The sequence below is a fragment of the Punctularia strigosozonata genome (assembly GCF_000264995.1).
Source record: "Punctularia strigosozonata HHB-11173 SS5 unplaced genomic scaffold PUNSTscaffold_4, whole genome shotgun sequence".
Lineage (NCBI taxonomy): Eukaryota > Fungi > Basidiomycota > Agaricomycetes > Corticiales > Punctulariaceae > Punctularia > Punctularia strigosozonata.
Window position 1 is genome coordinate 1,785,820 of NW_006767436.1, and position 16,294 is coordinate 1,802,113.

General features: G+C 59.8%; 5 protein-coding genes across 5 annotated transcripts; 2 read left to right on the plus strand and 3 right to left on the minus strand.

The window, feature by feature from the left end:
• Nucleotides 1-157: 157 nt before the first annotated feature.
• Nucleotides 158-3,489, minus strand: PUNSTDRAFT_142740 (uncharacterized protein; the record flags this gene model as incomplete). The annotated part of the gene is made up of 7 exons (XM_007382267.1): nucleotides 3,086-3,489; nucleotides 2,956-3,025; nucleotides 2,623-2,899; nucleotides 2,394-2,567; nucleotides 1,905-2,332; nucleotides 1,278-1,849; nucleotides 158-1,218 (listed from the first exon to the last, which is right to left on the minus strand). Exons 1-7 carry the CDS (start codon nucleotides 3,327-3,329, stop codon nucleotides 158-160), a joined length of 2,826 nt encoding a protein of 941 aa, XP_007382329.1. The 5' UTR covers nucleotides 3,330-3,489.
• Nucleotides 3,490-3,622: 133 nt separating this feature from the next.
• Nucleotides 3,623-7,129, minus strand: PUNSTDRAFT_85174 (calcium/proton exchanger). Its single transcript, XM_007382268.1, has 6 exons — nucleotides 6,610-7,129; nucleotides 6,477-6,558; nucleotides 6,218-6,420; nucleotides 6,159-6,167; nucleotides 4,642-6,099; nucleotides 3,623-4,578 (listed from the first exon to the last, which is right to left on the minus strand). The coding sequence occupies exons 1-5, from the start codon at nucleotides 7,108-7,110 to the stop codon at nucleotides 5,224-5,226; spliced, it is 1,671 nt and encodes a 556-aa protein (XP_007382330.1). The 5' UTR covers nucleotides 7,111-7,129; the 3' UTR covers nucleotides 3,623-4,578; nucleotides 4,642-5,223.
• Nucleotides 7,130-7,705: 576 nt separating this feature from the next.
• On the plus strand, nucleotides 7,706-11,716 carry PUNSTDRAFT_142743 (uncharacterized protein; the record flags this gene model as incomplete). The annotated part of the gene is made up of 4 exons (XM_007382269.1): nucleotides 7,706-9,785; nucleotides 9,872-10,761; nucleotides 10,812-11,096; nucleotides 11,157-11,716. The coding sequence occupies 4 exons, from the start codon at nucleotides 7,706-7,708 to the stop codon at nucleotides 11,604-11,606; spliced, it is 3,705 nt and encodes a 1,234-aa protein (XP_007382331.1). The 3' UTR covers nucleotides 11,607-11,716.
• A 209-nt stretch (nucleotides 11,717-11,925) lies between these two features.
• PUNSTDRAFT_65245 (uncharacterized protein) lies at nucleotides 11,926-14,823 on the minus strand (the record flags this gene model as incomplete). Its single annotated transcript, XM_007382270.1, has 7 exons — nucleotides 11,926-12,310; nucleotides 12,378-12,593; nucleotides 12,648-12,788; nucleotides 12,845-13,808; nucleotides 13,862-13,937; nucleotides 13,995-14,421; nucleotides 14,480-14,823. The coding sequence occupies 7 exons, from the start codon at nucleotides 14,821-14,823 to the stop codon at nucleotides 11,926-11,928; spliced, it is 2,553 nt and encodes an 850-aa protein (XP_007382332.1).
• A 388-nt stretch (nucleotides 14,824-15,211) lies between these two features.
• On the plus strand, nucleotides 15,212-16,186 carry PUNSTDRAFT_142745 (uncharacterized protein). Its single transcript, XM_007382271.1, has 4 exons — nucleotides 15,212-15,438; nucleotides 15,498-15,632; nucleotides 15,688-15,780; nucleotides 15,837-16,186. The coding sequence occupies exons 1-4, from the start codon at nucleotides 15,307-15,309 to the stop codon at nucleotides 16,047-16,049; spliced, it is 573 nt and encodes a 190-aa protein (XP_007382333.1). The 5' UTR covers nucleotides 15,212-15,306; the 3' UTR covers nucleotides 16,050-16,186.
• Nucleotides 16,187-16,294: the final 108 nt, after the last annotated feature.

Consider the following 16,294-nt stretch of genomic DNA (forward strand, 5'->3'; position numbering starts at 1 on the left):
GTTCGATCGAAGCCGGAGACGGAAACAAAAACGAATGCGTGCGGTGGCGTGTGTCCTGTAGGGAACAAAAACCAGAACCCCAGACAAATGCAAGAGAAAAATTACTGTGGCCAGGAAAGTTCCATCATCGCCCATAATCCCGATCCCGATCCCGATCTTAAGAATGAGGCAAACTTCCAAAGTCCTGTTCCATCGTCGACAGAAATTGCGACCATTCGCCCTCCGCAAAGCCCACGTTCGCGCCCCAGACCATGCCCATGCCGGGGCCCAACTCGGGCGCGGGGACGCCCTGCCCATCGAACGTCATGTTGTGGCGCAAGCTCTGGCCGTACGCCTGGCCGTTCATGCCGCCGTAGTCCTGGGGCTGAGGCGCAGCGTAGGCCGCCTGTTGAGCCATATTGCCCATCGACTGAGAAGCCATCACGTGCGGCTCGTATCCACCGCCACCCATCGACGGCATCGACGCCGAGGCTTGCATGCCCATATGCTGCGGCGGGGGTGCGGCGTGATGATACGTGAAGGCGGACGAGGGCCCCGCGCCCGACGAATGTGGATGCGATGGCACGGGTGTGGCGCCGGCCATTGGGGGCGACGAATACGGATGCTGAGGCTGAGACGGCGTCGGGGGTGACATCTGGTGCTGGTAGTGGTGTGGCTGTTGGGAAGAACCGGCGAGGGGAGGCGAGTGACGCCGGGCATGCTTGGCGCTGCGTGGGCTCCGTTGCTCGGGACGCCGAGGCGTCGGTGTATTTGACGGTCTCCGCGACGTATGCGGCGGCGTCGGGCCCGAAGACGGAATAGAAGACGAAACAGAAGTATGCGACGCAGGAAGCGAGATCGAGCCTCTGCCGGCAGGGGAGATGGTGGAAGAGGACGTCGACGGCGAGCCCGATCCTCCGCTCGGTGAGGTAGCCGACTGTCGGAGATGCTTGGCCGAATCGTGGTACGGGAAAGCGAGCTTCTTGACCACAGACAACACCTGCGACTTTTTGTGGTTACGTTCTTGCGGAGACAAGGAGCGAAACTCGTCCGAGTACAAGGGTGAGAGCGCTTGCAATATCCTTAAGGACTTGTCCGCGACCGACATGGTCTGAGATTGTATGAGCGTGTCCACGATTCGCTTGATGTTCGAACGAAGGAGTCCGGCCTGAGGTCCATCGGGGTTCGAGATGAGCTGGAAGGAAAAGAACATTCCCGCCGAAAAAAGATGGAACGGGGCTGAAATGACACCTCAGTATGCGCAGTAATCGACTCCAGCCGGCAGAAAGACGCCTCACCCCAGTTAAGATGCCCTGGTACCGCCAGCTCCGAGTTGGCGAGGAAGTCGGGGCGGGCTTGGACGACCATGCTGACGAGCTCGTCCGCCGCCTGTATGGCGATATCCAGGCTCTGCGCTGCCTCGCGCCTCTCCTCCCCTCCGTGGTCATCCGGGTTCGGACTCGCGAGCAAGACGGCCTTGGCTGCGTACTGTCGGTGGAGCGTGAAGCGAATGTGAAGGTAGGCGACGCGGATGATAACGCTCTGCACGCCCAGCCTGCGGTGACTGGTGTCTAGCGAGGCCAGTGAACGGGCGACGCTGAGCGAGTCGAGGAGGAGTTCGGGCGGAAGCGAGTCGTGCCAGTCGAGCAGCTTGTGGTCGTTGGCCATCACTCTGTCGTGCGAGACCGGGCGGAGCGAAACGGCGTCGTCCATGATGTCGCCTAGGATATACGCCAGTCGGATGATGGCAAGGTTAGGGAGGTATAGCCTGCCCGTCGGATCGATGGCAGGATTGCAGTAAGACGGCAGGTCGGTGTCAAAGTGATGTTTCGCGATGCCTATAGGCCTGCCGAACATAAAGGCTTGCCACCTGGACAGGGGTTATTTTTCTTTACTGGATAATCCCGGAGGCAACGATGACGCACCTTTCGAGAAGCAGGATATGCCACCAGGCCCATCGTCGGCGTTCCGCGAAATCTACGGGAAGGCGGCGGTCCGGATTACGGTGGAGGCCCATGGCGGTAGCAATGGTGAGCAGCTCGCCGCGGATCTGCCATACCTCCTCGCCCTTGCTCTTGGAAAGGTAGAGGTAGTGGGAGCGGACGAGCAGGAGCTCGACGAGTTCAATGGTGTATTTTTGATTCGCGGAGCGGTGCCTATCAAGGGCCTGGCGCATGACATCGTAATATTCCGAGCCGTGGTCCTCCTCGACGCTGGTCGCGTACCGGGCATACTCGTGGCCCTTCGGAAGATAATACGTGGCGATGGCGAGGATGACGCAGACGGTCGCGAGCGTGATTCGGTCGCTGGACTGACCACCCTTGAAAGCGGCCCACGCCGTCAAGAATGCGGGCTGGGAGAGGGGGAGGGGCAAGTCAGACGCCGCGGGGTTGTTTTGTTTGTGTGTCACTCGCCTGGTTGACGTGACGGTATATCCAGTTGCAATAATTGAAATAGTACGAAATCAGCTTGTCGATGACCGATGCGGGTGGCAGGAGGGCGATCAGATCCCGATCGTAGTCGGACTGTGGTACCTCGGGCTCTTCGCTCGAGCGTTCGGAGCTGGTCGCGCTTTCTCGCGACTCCGCCTGGGCAGATGCGGTGGGTGAGACGCGACGAGTAACAAGGCAAAAAAACACGGACCGAGGCGAGATGGGTGGCGACGGAGGTGCTGCCCGCGTACAGACCGCCTGGCTGGCGGTGCAGCGTGCCCGGGGCCTTGTCCTGGAGGACGGCGGGGGCATCCGGAGGCTCGGATTTGGCGACTCGGTCGGTTTGGTCCGCGGGGGAGGAGATCAAAGATAGCTCGTGATCCGGCTGTGGGGAACTGGGCTGGCGGCCAGTGAGAACATACTGCTCGAGCAGCGCGAGCGACCGTCTGACGCGGGCAAACTCCGTCACAGGATCTACGCGGACCCGTCTGGGAGGCAATCAAGTGAGACAGCGGCCGAATCCGTGTCCTGTGTCCGCACGCACTGAGGGTTGCTCCGCCCCGCCTCGCTCTGGTCCGGCGCAGAGCCGTCCTGATAGCACATCGACGACGTCCCTGCGGGCGTTCCACCGCGCATATCAGACCCCGGCGTTCATACCGAGCACGAACACGTACCTCGCAGGACGCATGACGAGCACGGCCGGTTCCGGTCGCACTTGAGCTTGCTCGCCCGGCATGGTTCGCAGTTGATCGGCTTGCGGGCGCGTTTGGCGGGCGGGCGACTGGAGCCCTCGCCGCTGCCGGCGTCGGTGTCGGAGCGCTGGGACGCGGTGCGCACGGTGCCCGCTATGGTAGCGGCGCGGGCGTGCCTCTGCCTGGAGTGGTTATCCGGCGCGGCGGACGCAGCTTCGGGGGACATGAGGAGATCACCGCGGTTGGGCCAAGTCCGAGGATCCTCGGAGATCGTGGGGCGCGGTGCAGGAGCGGCCGAGGACTCTTGCAGGGCGCGCAGGGACCGTAGTGCAGCGGCTCGCCGTGCGGAATCAGCTAAAGTATCGCGGCGCACGTCGTGGTCGTACGCAGGGCCCGCCAGAAATTGAACCACCACGGACAGTCCGTCCCGCCACGTTAACGTAAAACGCCTACGCCGCGTCCCTGGCCAGATCTTTCCGGGGCACCCGACGACAGCGAAACACCGCAACCGCCCTGCGTCGTACACACGTTGCGACGCTCCTTCGAAGCGCTCGCCACTGATTTTTTATTTATTTGACCGACACGGACACATACGTACGTGCGTGCGTGCGTACGGCAGACGCGACTATGGTAAGTACAGTAGGTATATAGTACGGTGCACGAGGCCGCCACCCCCTGCGCCCCGGATCCGCCAATCGGGCCCGATCATCAGGGAACGAGCGCTGTGGGCAGGGGCAGCAACCCCGGTCAGCGTCCGATTCGCCGTCACGGTCGATCGCCTCACCCACTCGGCTCTTCAGCAGGCCGTCGTGCAGGGCCTCCATCACGCTCACGCAGTCTTCCAGCGGCCTCTCCTCCACCTCTGGCCGGATCTTGCCTGCCGCTATCGCCTCCAGCAGCTCGCTCAGCTCCGGCTTGGTGCCCCAGTAGCTCGCGCCCATCCGCAGGTCCTTCGTGATCGCGAGCAGCACCGGGAACTCGAGCCTGCTCGCGCCGAGGCCGACGAGATGCGCCAGCCCGCCCGGCCTGACCGCCATCATCGCCAGCTGAAAGCTCGCCTGCACACCTACAAAATCGACGGCTACATCGACCGCGAGCGCGTGCTCGTCCAAGTACTCGAGGACGCTGTCCGACGGCACCGCGTCGTCCGCACCCACCTTGAGCGCGAGCGCGAGGCTGGCTTCGCGCAGATCGGACGCGATGACGCGCCCCGCGCCGAGGCACCGCTTCGCGATCTGCACCGCGTTCAACCCCAGCCCGCCGCAGCCGACGACGAGCACCGTCTGCCCCGGTCGGACGCCCGCGCACGTCTTGAGCGCGTGCCAGGGCGTGAGCACCGCGTCCGTCGCCACCGACGCGACCGCGGGCGGGATCACCTTGGTGTCGTTGCCCGGCACGGCGACGAGGGCTCCTTCGTGGGTCACGAGCCACGGCGCCCACGCGCCGTCCGCGCCGAGCCCTATCGAGCGAAAAGTCTAGCGGCCCCCGTTTCAGCTGCCAGTGGACGATGGCCGTCACTTGAAAGGGAAAGCACGGGCCTTGCACATGTTATGCTGTCCTTGGGCGCACACGGCGCACTCGGGTCTACAGCAGGGATTGCAGCCGAGGATCGCGACGTAGTCGCCTTCCTTCCACCCGCCGCGCACGCCTTGGCCGAGGGCGTGCACCAGGCCGGCGCACTCGTGGCCGAGGGTGTGCTTCTCCCTCGCCGGCCACGTCTTCCCGACGTCGCCATAGATCGTGACGTCCGAATGGCAGACGCCTGCCGCGAGCACCTTGATCAACACCTGGCCCTCACCTGGAGCAGGTATCGGCACCTCCTCGGGCACCACGGCGGCTGCACCGGGATGGTAACGATACGCGACCATCGTGCCCTGCGCGGTGGCGACGGACATGGCGGTGGAGGACGGGCTTCGTAAAAGGGGGGCTCGGACGGAACGCCTGGTTTATCTCTCATATTGCCTCGTACTGCACTGGTACTATCATATGCCCCGTGCATCTCATGGGCAGAAGCGCGCGACAGGCTTCGGTGCAAGAGTCTGCTTCCATCTACGGTAGCGACACGTCGTTGCGACTGACAGCCGTGGCAGCCGGGCTTCGATTATAGACGCAGATGGGCTCTAGCTGCACGTCATCCCCGCGACGGCGGGCGCGGTCGAGTCCGGAAAGTACCAGAACGAGATGGCGATGACGACGTACACGGCTGCGTCGGGAACAGAGTTCAGGCTCAGCCCTGGCAAGGAAGCGCAGCACGCACCGACGAGGACCACGCCGCTCATCCAGTGCGACTTGCCGTCCTCGATGGAGAACTTGACCAGGAGGACGGACAGGAATAGACACTGCGCGGGAACGAGAACGGGCGGCGGCGGGTCAGCGGGCACCGCGACAGGCGGAGAGAAGCGTACGATGGTCTCGACCGGGTCGAAGACGAGCGTGAGCGGCCTTCCCATCGCCCACGCGACGAGCACGAGCAGCGGCACGACGAACAGCGCGATCTGGATGCAGCTTCCCACGGCGACGCTCAGCGCCAGGTCGAACTTGCCCTTGGTCGCCACCACCACCGCCGTGGCGTGCTCCGCTGAGAGGGACGGCCCGTCAGCGGTCCAGATCGCGTAAGGACAAGGACAAGACGACTTGCCCGCGTTGGAGATGATCGGGAGCACGATGAGCGTGATCCACTCTTTGGAGACGGACGAGTCCGAGGCCAGGCCGTTGACGGAGTCGACCAGGCACTCGGCCGTGAAGTACGCCAGCACGGTCGACGCGACGAGCACGCCGATGGCCGTGGCGATGTTCACTTTCGGGGCGTCCTGTTCCGGCGACACCGAGAAAGGCGTCGTGAGCGGAGACGACGCGGTGACCGGAGGGGGCAGCTCGGCCGCTGTAGTTACCACGAACGAACCGGACGTCGTGCTCAGCGACGAGCGGGCGGAGTAGCCCTGCGTCTGGACGGTGTCTTTGTACAGGTTCGGATGAGAGTAAAACTGGAAGAACAGCTGTTCATGCATATGTCGGTCAGCGTTGTTCAAGCCGCTTATGACGATCCATCGCGCACATAAGCAACGTATCTGAGGAAAGTTGAGACAGGTGGGCACCGACCGAGTGGTGGGACACGTACATGAGCATGAGCACAACGGCGCTTCCACGGCTGAGTTGTAGCATAACAGGGCCTTCTTCCTCCTCGCCAATCCGCTCGCCCAGGAATTCGTGAAACGCAGCGGGCACGATAAGCGCAATCACGGCCACGGTCATCAGCGACGAATTGAGCTGTGCGGCCATTGGCTGGAACTCTTGCTGATGGAACCGGTAGCCGCCCACTGCAGAATATGAGAACGCTCAGCGTGAGTGGAATGCACCGAAGGATCAAACGCGCCTAGGAACGCCATCCCAAGAACGAGCAAGAGGTTGCTGAGCAGCCCTCCGAGCAGCGAGCTCTGAACAAGCTGGAGATCACACTGTAACGACGGTCAGGGGTGCGAGGTGTCTGCTCGGCACGGGCATCGTACCCTCTTCAGCGCCAGTCCGGCAATAAGGAGCTCGACGACATTCCCCAAAGATGCATTCAGCAGGCCGCCGATGGTCTGCGTGGTGCGAAGCGCGAATTGTTCCGTGCCAAACCCGAGCAACGCGGCGAGAGGCACGAGTCCCAGGGCGGAGAACACGAATGTGAGCGTGTCGCCCTGGTGCGTATAGTGCAGCGCCCAGGCAGCAGGTATGCACAGCAACAGCACGTTCAACGGGGTGTACGTCAGGGTCGCTCTCATCGAGGACTTGAACGTCGGTTGCATCGCATGGCTTGGCTCATGCTCGATGCTGTGATCGTCGACTGCCTGAGCAGTTGGGACATCCTTGGGACCGATCCGCAGTCTCAATGGGTTCGCCAATCCCGTCCATCTCGTGCCGCTACTGGGAGGCTCTTCGTCTTCGTCTGCGGGCACGCCTGGGGAGATTGGACTGGTTGCATCTGCGGTGCGGGACGGCGTGTCGCTAACAGGAGGTTTGACCATAAGCAGAGGTGACGAGATATGTCGATGCGGGGCCTCACAACGGGTTGCAGACTATGTATGTTATATAGCGCTCGGCGCCAAGGATGCTTGGTGCCAAGAATCCGCCAGGCGATGCAGCGGAGGCGGCACAAGCTACTTATCGTAGCTCTGGGTCTCGTCACCGAGTCGTATTGTAGAGCATATGGCGGCATCCCAGCAGCATGCATTAGTCTAGATCCATACAAGCGCGACTTGGCATCTTCATGTGTTCGAGGAGGCAGGGTTATGCACCAGCCTCTGCATTTGCCGTCGTTGTCTGCCCTCGGAGTGTGGATTGACTGGCTCGAGCGACTCCAGGACAGCAGTCTGGTGGAGGTGACATATATGTAATTGTGTTGCAGACGATTGGAAGATCTGAGCAACAGTTAGTCGCGTGGCATTGCATACGCCCCCGTGCTCTCCTGGTGGAACCTGCCTGTTTCGGACCGACCACTTTTCTTTCGCGGCTCTTACCACGACAACAAACGCCGACACGTTCGCCCGACAAAAGTACTTGTACAATCATCCCAAACGCATATAATCGGTCTATGTCGACGGTAGCCCGCGGTTTGCAACGATGAACAAGAACCCGTTCATCCCCACCCCGTCCTACTCTCCGCCGCAACCACCCCTCCCGCCGGGCCCGCCTCCCCACTCCGGCCAGCCAGACTACTCGGGGTACTGGGCAGCTGCAGGCTCGCAACCCCAGGCGCAGGGCGCCGGCGCGTACGGCACGCAATGGACTCCACCTCAGCCAGCAACCCCTCAGCAGTCCGCGCTGTACGCCAACTACGGCTATGGAGGACAGCAGCCCTGGCAGCAACAGCAGCAGCGACCGGCGCAACCGCAACACTTTCCGGCCCCGCCGCCCATGGTGCAGGCTGCGCCACCTCAACCCGCATACAACCCCTATCAGCCTCAGGCCGGCGCGGGCTTCGTGCAGCCGTACGTGCCCCAGCCGGGCCCAGCACCGCAGGTGCCCATGCAGCAACAATATCAGCCGCACTTTCCTCAGCCGCCGCATCAGCCACCCCAGCCTTACCAGCCTCAAGCGCCTCAGTTGCAACAGCACCCTACCGGACCGAGACAACATCAGCAGAACCCCATGCTGCACCCGCCACCGCCGCCGCACATGTCACCTCCCGCAAAGCGACCGCGCTTCGACGGACCCAACAATCAGCAAGGGTTCAACAACAACAGCCGCCCGCCTGCTCAGTTTCCCAACCCACCGCCACCCACTGCCCCGCAAGCCTTTGGCGCCGGTCCGGGACATGGACGTGGAGGCGGCCCCGGCGTCAATCAGATGCCGCTTGGCGGTTCAGGATCACGAGGAGGGATGGCCGGAGGCAGAGGTGGTTCGAATATGGGCCGTGGGGGAAAGTCTGGGTTCATGAACAACCGTGGAGGGCAGGCGAACCGCGGAGGCCGTGGAGGGAGTATGCACGGCAGCATGAGCGGTGCCGGTCGAGGCGGATCTCAAGGAGCAATGGGTTTCTCCGGCAACTTGCGCGGGCACGGCTCGCGCGGTAACGCTTATGGCAACAACAACAACCGTCGAGGTGGCGGTGGCGGCGGTTCCTTCAATGCCGGCCGTCCTGATCAGCAGCAAAGCCAAGGAGCCAACGTGAATCAATCGCAGAATGGCTCTTTCCGGGGCAGAAGCGGCCATTTCAACCAGAACCGTTCTGGCGGTCATAAACACGAGGGTGGCAAGGAGGGACATGCACCTCCGCTGGGCCCGAGCGCCAGTCTCAGCCAGATGGGAGGCGCTACTGCCAAGAAGGACGAGAATAGGCGTACTCTAACCGATTTCAAGATCGTTGGGCTGCAAATTACAGACCTTGGCTGGAGCTGGGGCGTACTCCCCAAGCAGCCCGCATCACACGTAAAGAAAGAAGAAGAAGAGTCTGAACTCCCGGAACCCTCTGGGACTACGCAGCCTCTCGATGACGTCAAAGTGAACGATGAGGGCGTTGCGGTTTCTGACACGGACACTCAGCCTGATGACTCGAATGCCACTGGTGCTGAAGGAGCCGTCAAGCGAGAGCCCACAGAGGCGTCGCTATCGGCGGAGGTCGATCGGTCGTCCGGTACCATCACGGATCTAAAGTCCTCATTGTACGCTGGTTCGTTATACAGCCAGTCTTCCAGCGCTGCGTCTCCACCTTCTCGCATCCGGATTTATTTCCACACGCCCGTTACTGCTGACGATTCTCATCCGATTCCCCATAGCAATGCTTCCTCTTTCACTCATGTCATCGGTGGCGGCGTGCCGCTTGGCCCCGCGGCAGATTTTGGACGGAAGGGTAAAAGAGCCAGAAGGGACAGAGATGACGATAGCGATGGGGACGCTGAGGAAGGACGCACACGGCCGCCACCTCCAGGCGAGATGGACCGAGAGAGTGTTGCGGCGAGTGCAAATGCGGACGTGGACGAGAGCAGGGCCAGCGTTGCGCCAAGCGTGACGCTGACAGAGTCCGTGGGCGAAGGTGACTGGCTCATGGGTGCCATGGGAGGAGAAGGGCACGACACGGATCGGTACTCGGATGGCGATGCCCAGACAGTGGTTGACGACCACGGGGACGAACCATCGCAGTATGAGCGTGGCGTCGGTGATGAGCAGCCTCATCCCGAGCATGCCGCACATGTAGACTCGAGTGAGTTTTCTGCGGTTTGGGGCACATGCATTCACCCTGGGCTTGGCACCCATGGTCCTGACGCCGTATTCTTCGTTTCTTCAAAGGTTTCGCGCCGGATAGTCAGGTGACGGATGCCGGTCTCGGCGGCCCCGCCGCGACGGGCGAGACTTCGGACTTGTCGTCGCATGGCACGAGCGTCACGCTGCCTACGGCAGGCTTAGGGGACGCTACCAAAGAATTTCTTGCGGAGCATCCTGCGGAGTCTAACCTAACCACGGTGGACGAGCATCATACGGAGCCGTTGACGGTTCAGCCTGCGACGAACGGAGCCGTCGAGGATGGAAAGGATGCCGCCTCTCTCGAGGCGGTAAATGGGACTGCACTCGTGTCTGACACCACTTCGGTTGGGTCTTCCATCTCGAATGTTGATGCTCTCGAAGGGACAGTGAACGTTGAACAAGGGACAGGGACCGTCGGGAATGCTTCCTCGATTGCCACCGTTCCTGAGGCTGTTGGCACGGAGGGCAATGTTCCTACTAACAGTGACGAGAGCAGCGAAGCAGCCGCTACAACTCACATGCATGACGCGGCTATCCCAGACGTTGAAGGCAATCATCCAAGTACCGCATCTGAAGATGGGGTGGCTGAGCTCGTCAACGCTTTGGAATCTGGAGCTACCGACAATGGACAGGAGGGCCACGACGATGTCCCTCATGACGACAGTCTGGGCCTCGAGACGTCCATTAGCACGACAGTAGAATCTGACACTCAGCCGACGCAGACCTCTCCAACCCTTACCAGCTCAAAATTGAAGGATCCGAAGGCTGCGCACGTACCTTCGGCAAATCGTCTATCGATATCTTACGCTGCGGGTAGCAGGCGGCTTGTCATTGATGCTCAGGTGGTGGAGACGCTTAAGGTCTACAGGGCCGAGGGTCGCATAGAAGTGGCCTTGATCATCGACCGTGAAGGCGAAGGCTTCCGTGGTATCCAGGTAGATCGCGATCCTGGTCGTTTATGCACTTCGCACTAACACTATTGCAGATTGAGGGCCTGTCCGACATCACCAAAGCTTATTCGCCGTTGAACATACTTGCTGACACGTCGGATGCTGACGATACCCTTCCGCCGTTGGGCAAGGCAGAGACGCCGATGCATACCGTTCTGATCGTGTACCTCGATACGGAGAAGCCTCTGTCCGAACCCAAGTGGGTGAAGTCCGGTGATGTACAAGAATGGCTCAAGAGCATGTTCGGGCGCATGTTCTGGGTTGCCGGTGACGCAGCTGACGGCTGGGAAAAACGGATCCAAGTCGTCGACCCTGATCCCGTGAGTTACCGGACATGTAATCTATGATATGTCCTGTGCTTATCATCTATCTAATTCCAGGCACCAACCATCTGGACCGTTCTGGAAGGCTGGGCGACCAACTCGCCTGTCGGTACGCAGACGGAGCGTCAGCGCTTCCTTCGCACCCACATGACGGAGACAGACAACATCTTGGAGATTCTACTGCGCCTTGTGCGAGGCGAACGCGCGACGGCGTTCGCCGGTTCGAGCTCTACGATCTCTGCCCCCAGCGTGTCCGGTCCGTTGCTCTCCGCCCTGTCTCCCGGTTCCGCCCACGGTGCGCAACAGACTCACGTTTCGCTGGCCGTGCTCGCTATGTTCCGCATGTCCGTCGAGTACGCGAAGAAAGCGATGGGCGACAAGGGCAAAACCGAGGTCGAGGAGCGAATGGGCGAGATCATCCGTTGCCTTCCCTCGCATCTTCTCTACAAGAGCCTGGACGGTATTTTCAAAGAATGGAAAGCGGAGAAGAAGGGGGGTGGCCGATGAATAATGGCTATGAACTACATCATTGTACATTTTCTCTTACAATTCTTTCTCGGCATCAGCAACGTTGTCGTTTATACTAGGCTTCCTCTTTATATGCGATCAAGTGTTTCCATCTATGATGTCTATGTTTTGCGAATGATGTGGGATATGCAGATAAACAAGCAATACTAGCCGACCGGGGCCGGTAGACTTGGTTTTTGGTACGAGTAAGGAGATAAGATGAGATAGGATTCAACCCCAAATCTCCATATATCAATCAGGAAGTAGGTGAAGTAGGCATTCGTTATCAAGAATAATCGTTTCGAATCGTGAACCTCGCTCAGCCATCGCCACCACCAATCGCATTGCGCTGCTGCTGCGCCGCCTTCCTGCTCTTGCTCTTCCGCACTCGGACGGCGTTGCGCTCGTTCTGCGGAGGTAAGAAGCCGAGCACGGGAGTGTTGAACGACTTGATCTCGTAGTCGCCCTCGCCTCCAGCACCAGCGCCGTTCCTGCTGCCCGGCGAGGGAGGTACAGCGCCAGGGCTCGTGTCGTTTCCGACAGCAGGTGGAGTCTGCAGAGCGTACGAGGCATTGTCGGTGTCGGCCCAGACGATTGGTTTGGCACTGTCGTAGCACGTGATGCCGAGCTGCTTGCAATAATGTTGCACAGCGGCATGGAAGGCAGTCTTCCGCGCCATGCGGAGGCCCCAATCTTGCCATGTCCTGAAGTGACATGATATAGTGACATGAATATCAAGAGGCACAAACGAAGCGGAAGAAAGAGACGGACCCATTATGCCCGATACCAATCGTGACCTCCAGATACCGCTGGTTTTCGATCTTCTGCGGGGTTATACTCGTGTTGGGTACGAACCACCGGTTCTCTTCCGTCTCAAGCCACTCGTTAATCTCCTTCTCGAGTGCGTCCAACTTCCACATTGGCGTGTTCCATGCAACCTGCATCGTCAAGTTCTCGAACGTGTTGCCGCTTCGACGGAGGTTCGTACTAGAACAGGTCAAAATCAATATTGGTCGTGATCGACTTCTCGACTCCACGCACATGAATTTGGTGAAGAGGAGACTGTTGAAGTAATATGTCTCGCTGCCGTCTGCGCGCGTGAAGACGGTTGCGAACAGGCCCATCTTCTTCACCACCAAGTTCTCGTCATCGATGAAGCAGCGGTCTCCCGTATCGAATGGACTGCCAAAAGTTAAGCAACTGTGCCAGAATGAACCGAGCGAAGATGAAACACTTACTGCGTCACAAACAAGAACATGACCGCGTCGAAGGCGTTACTGGCCGAATTCTTAAAGATGAAGCTGAGGCCGATACCAAGGGTGTATACACTCGTCAAGCTGCTGCCCACGTTCACTCCGAATACTGACAGCGAGATAAAGAAGAGGATGACGAGGGCGAAGAATAAGATGATTTGGTCCAGGGTCTTGAGCGCTTGCCCCACGTCGCGCATACTCCGGCTGAGGAATCTGCGTTCCTTGTACACTTGCAGGAGCGTGGTCTTGATCTCGGCGCGGGAGATGTCTCCGTTGTTGTCCTTGTCGAACACCCTGAATGCTGCTTCGGCCTCCTGCGGGGTCTTGAAGGCCGGGTGGAAGTCAACGGGAAGCAAGTACTTGCGCCCACCGTTGGGCGGCCGGAACGCGTTGTAGATAGCGCGTGCAAGTCGTTTGGCTTCGTGCGCGGAGGTGACGTCCCAAACGAGCCCGGTGAGCTCGCTACCCTTGCCCTTGATGTTTCGCGCATCGTGCAGTACGGCCGACTTGAGCGCTTTGGCGGCACGTATCGCGACCTTCGGGTCCTCGTCTTCCACCGATCGCCTCGGAGAGGTGCCCGGGGGGTACGTGTGGGGCGAGCCGGTTGCACCGTGCGCGAGAGGCGAGGGCGAGACCGCACGCGAGGCGGACGGCGACTTGGAATGGGCCTGCCGCGAAGCCTGCTTGCCCTTGCCCTTTTTCGCACCAGCCGGAGAATCGCCATCGCCGTTCCCGCCAAGCCGCTCGGGTGTTGAGGAACGGGATGAGAAGTAACCGTTCGGCTGCTTCTCCCCGAACGGGGTGAAGAGACCGAAGCCGCGGCCGATTTGACGCGATGCGCGGTACGACGCGCGGGCTGGACGATAGTTACGGAGGACCTCGATGACCTTCAACGCTTCGGTAAGAGTGTCGAGGCGTTCCTTGTAAGCAGTGCGGTGGAAGGCGAAGGCTGACGAAGATGTTTAGTAAGTGCGAAAGTATATGAGAAGCATATGTTCTTACCGATGAAATGTGAGATCATACGTGAGGCGGAAATGACCAGCGCGAAGAAAAAGAGGAATTCGACCACTTCAAAGACCTGCATGCAAGGTGAATACGATTGGTGGATGGCAGAACGGCATCGATGTATGCGTACCCGCTGTGTGTATGAGGCCCGACTGTCGCTGGGATTGTGGGCGTCGTACAGTTTGTATATGCCCCCGAAGATGATCACCCAGCTGACCCATCCACTGGCTGCATAAAACACAGGCTTGGCGGTATCCTTGATACTGTTGTACATCTCGATACGACTCTTGACGTACTCTGAGACGTGGCCCCAAACAAATGATATGAAGCCGCGAACGACAACGGGAACGATGTCGATGATGAAGCCGAGGAACCAGGAGATGAGCAAGTTGGCAGCGGCCCAGAAGAGCCAGGCTTCGACGTTATCGAGGACATAGCGGCGGTGGGCCGTCTTGTGCGGAACATACCAAAGGAAGTGGACCAGAATGGGACCAGCAACCAGCAGAGATGAGACGAAGACGGAGCCTATGAGAGTCGAGAAGAGGAAGGTAGCAACCCTGCAGAAGACATTTCTGTCAGAGCATGATAACGCAGTATGAAATGGGTGAACGGTACCTCTTTGGGCCCCAGCCCTCGGGCTTGGGCTTCAGACCCATTTTTTGCTCGAACTTGGCCTCCTCGTTGACCAGATCCTCCTCCCCGGACCAGTCGTAGTCCTCGCTTTCATCGCCATCGGTTCCGGCGATGGATGAAGCACGGGAGGAGATGGTGACTAGTCCACCCGAGTCGCTGCGCTCTATCGGGAGAGCAGCCTTGTAGGAGGGAGCCAGGCCTTCGCCGAGGTCATCTGGGTAATGGACCTGGAGGCGGATGTTCTCCTGCTTGTCTTCACCGCTGTCGCGGTGCTTCTCGTCGCGGGTGTAGTCGTTCGACGAGGTGCGGTGTTCGCGATCTGGCATGAACTCGTCGGTGGAACGGTAGGCGGGCGAGTCTGCGGGTGGCAGCTGGAGACGGGATGAGCTGGCGACAGTGCGATAGGGAGGGGACGGCTGAGCGGGGTAGAGCTCGTCGTCGTTGAAGATGGAAGAGAACTGCTGTTGGAGATGCGGCGGACGTGATGGACGATGGTCGTCTTCCTCGCCTGGCATGGCGCTCCCGGGCTGGTTGCGTGACTGCGCGCTGTGTGTGAAGCAGAGCGCGAACGTCCCGTGCGTGGATATATGCGCCGTATAATATTCCTTCTTTTTCTCTCCGCGTGCTCACCCCGAAACAACGGCGACGAGCACACCCCAATATTTCCCGCTCCACTCCGGGCGATCGCCGTTGTGCTCCGGCCACCGACGCCGTCCCCACCCATCCATGACGTCGTGCTTCGTCCGACGCCGCATAAAGCCAGACATGCGTTCACCGTGCCCACATACAAACCCATAACGACCTTCACGATGTACAACAACGCGGACGCACAGCAGATCGAGAAACACGTCAACGCACAGGCGCAGCAGGATGAGAAACAGCTCAAGCGTCTCATGAAGGACGTCAAGTCCGCCGAGAAGAGGGAGAGCAAGGGCGAAAAGGTCCGCTCCCCGTAGTATACCCCACATTCGTCCCCTCTGACTCCCCAGTCCACGTACAGTACATTGACAAGGCGGAACATGCGCTTGACAAGGCCGTCGCCAAAGAGCACAAGACGGCTGATAAGATTAACCAGGCCGTGCACAAGCACGACGCCGCCATCGGCAACGTTTCTAGCGCGGAGAAGAACGTGGATGTACGTATACATCTTGCAGTGTCCGCGCGGGTTGCTCACTTTATAACCTCCTCAGACTCGCAAACAGCATACCGCCAAACTGGAACAGGACATGCTCCGCAAGCGCCAAGAACTGGAAGAGTTCCGGCAAAAGAAAGATGCGAACGATGTGCGTTGCTCTTCGTCCTGTTCAGCACCCTCATTTGACGAAGTTTCTATCCTCAGGCCATGCGCGAATCTAAGCTCGCAGAACTTCACCAGGCCGCCGCGGACGCCGCTCAGGGCAACCTGTCCCGGGCCGGCACTACCGCCACCGATCGCACCGCAGGCACCACCGGCACAAACGAATCGTTTGGACAAGCACCCACGGGCACGACGGGGGCGGGCGCGACCACGGGATCCGCACCGATTGAAGGAAACCGAGCGACCGTGGAGTAAATTGGCTTATGTGCGACGCCTTGGTGTTTTTATTGCGAGGTGTGAAACATCTACACGAAGCAATTGATCGCTCTATCTGTACACACTTATACCATATGTACTCCTTTTGTACTCCAGTAATCTATTGTACTATACCTACGCGGGAAATCTTCAAGATCCGATCGCAATGCTGAAGTATATGATTTACGGTTCTTATCGAGAACGTCATCCTCTATTGACTCCCCACTGCAGGAGGTGAAGTGACA

Excerpts from the sequence above, each read along its gene's own strand:
- PUNSTDRAFT_85174 (XM_007382268.1), bottom strand. The coding sequence starts at position 7,110 with ATGGTCAAACCTCCTGTTAGCGACACGCCGTCCCGCACCGCAGATGCA. Across the intron at positions 6,559-6,609 it reads CCGGACTGGCGCTGAAGAGG|TGTGATCTCCAGCTTGTTCA; the intron begins GTACGATGCCCG and ends CCGTCGTTACAG. Across the intron at positions 6,421-6,476 it reads TCTTGGGATGGCGTTCCTAG|TGGGCGGCTACCGGTTCCAT; the intron begins GCGCGTTTGATC and ends CATATTCTGCAG.
- PUNSTDRAFT_142745 (XM_007382271.1), top strand. The coding sequence starts at position 15,307 with ATGTACAACAACGCGGACGCACAGCAGATCGAGAAACACGTCAACGCA. Across the intron at positions 15,439-15,497 it reads GGGAGAGCAAGGGCGAAAAG|TACATTGACAAGGCGGAACA; the intron begins GTCCGCTCCCCG and ends GTCCACGTACAG. Across the intron at positions 15,633-15,687 it reads GCGCGGAGAAGAACGTGGAT|ACTCGCAAACAGCATACCGC; the intron begins GTACGTATACAT and ends TAACCTCCTCAG.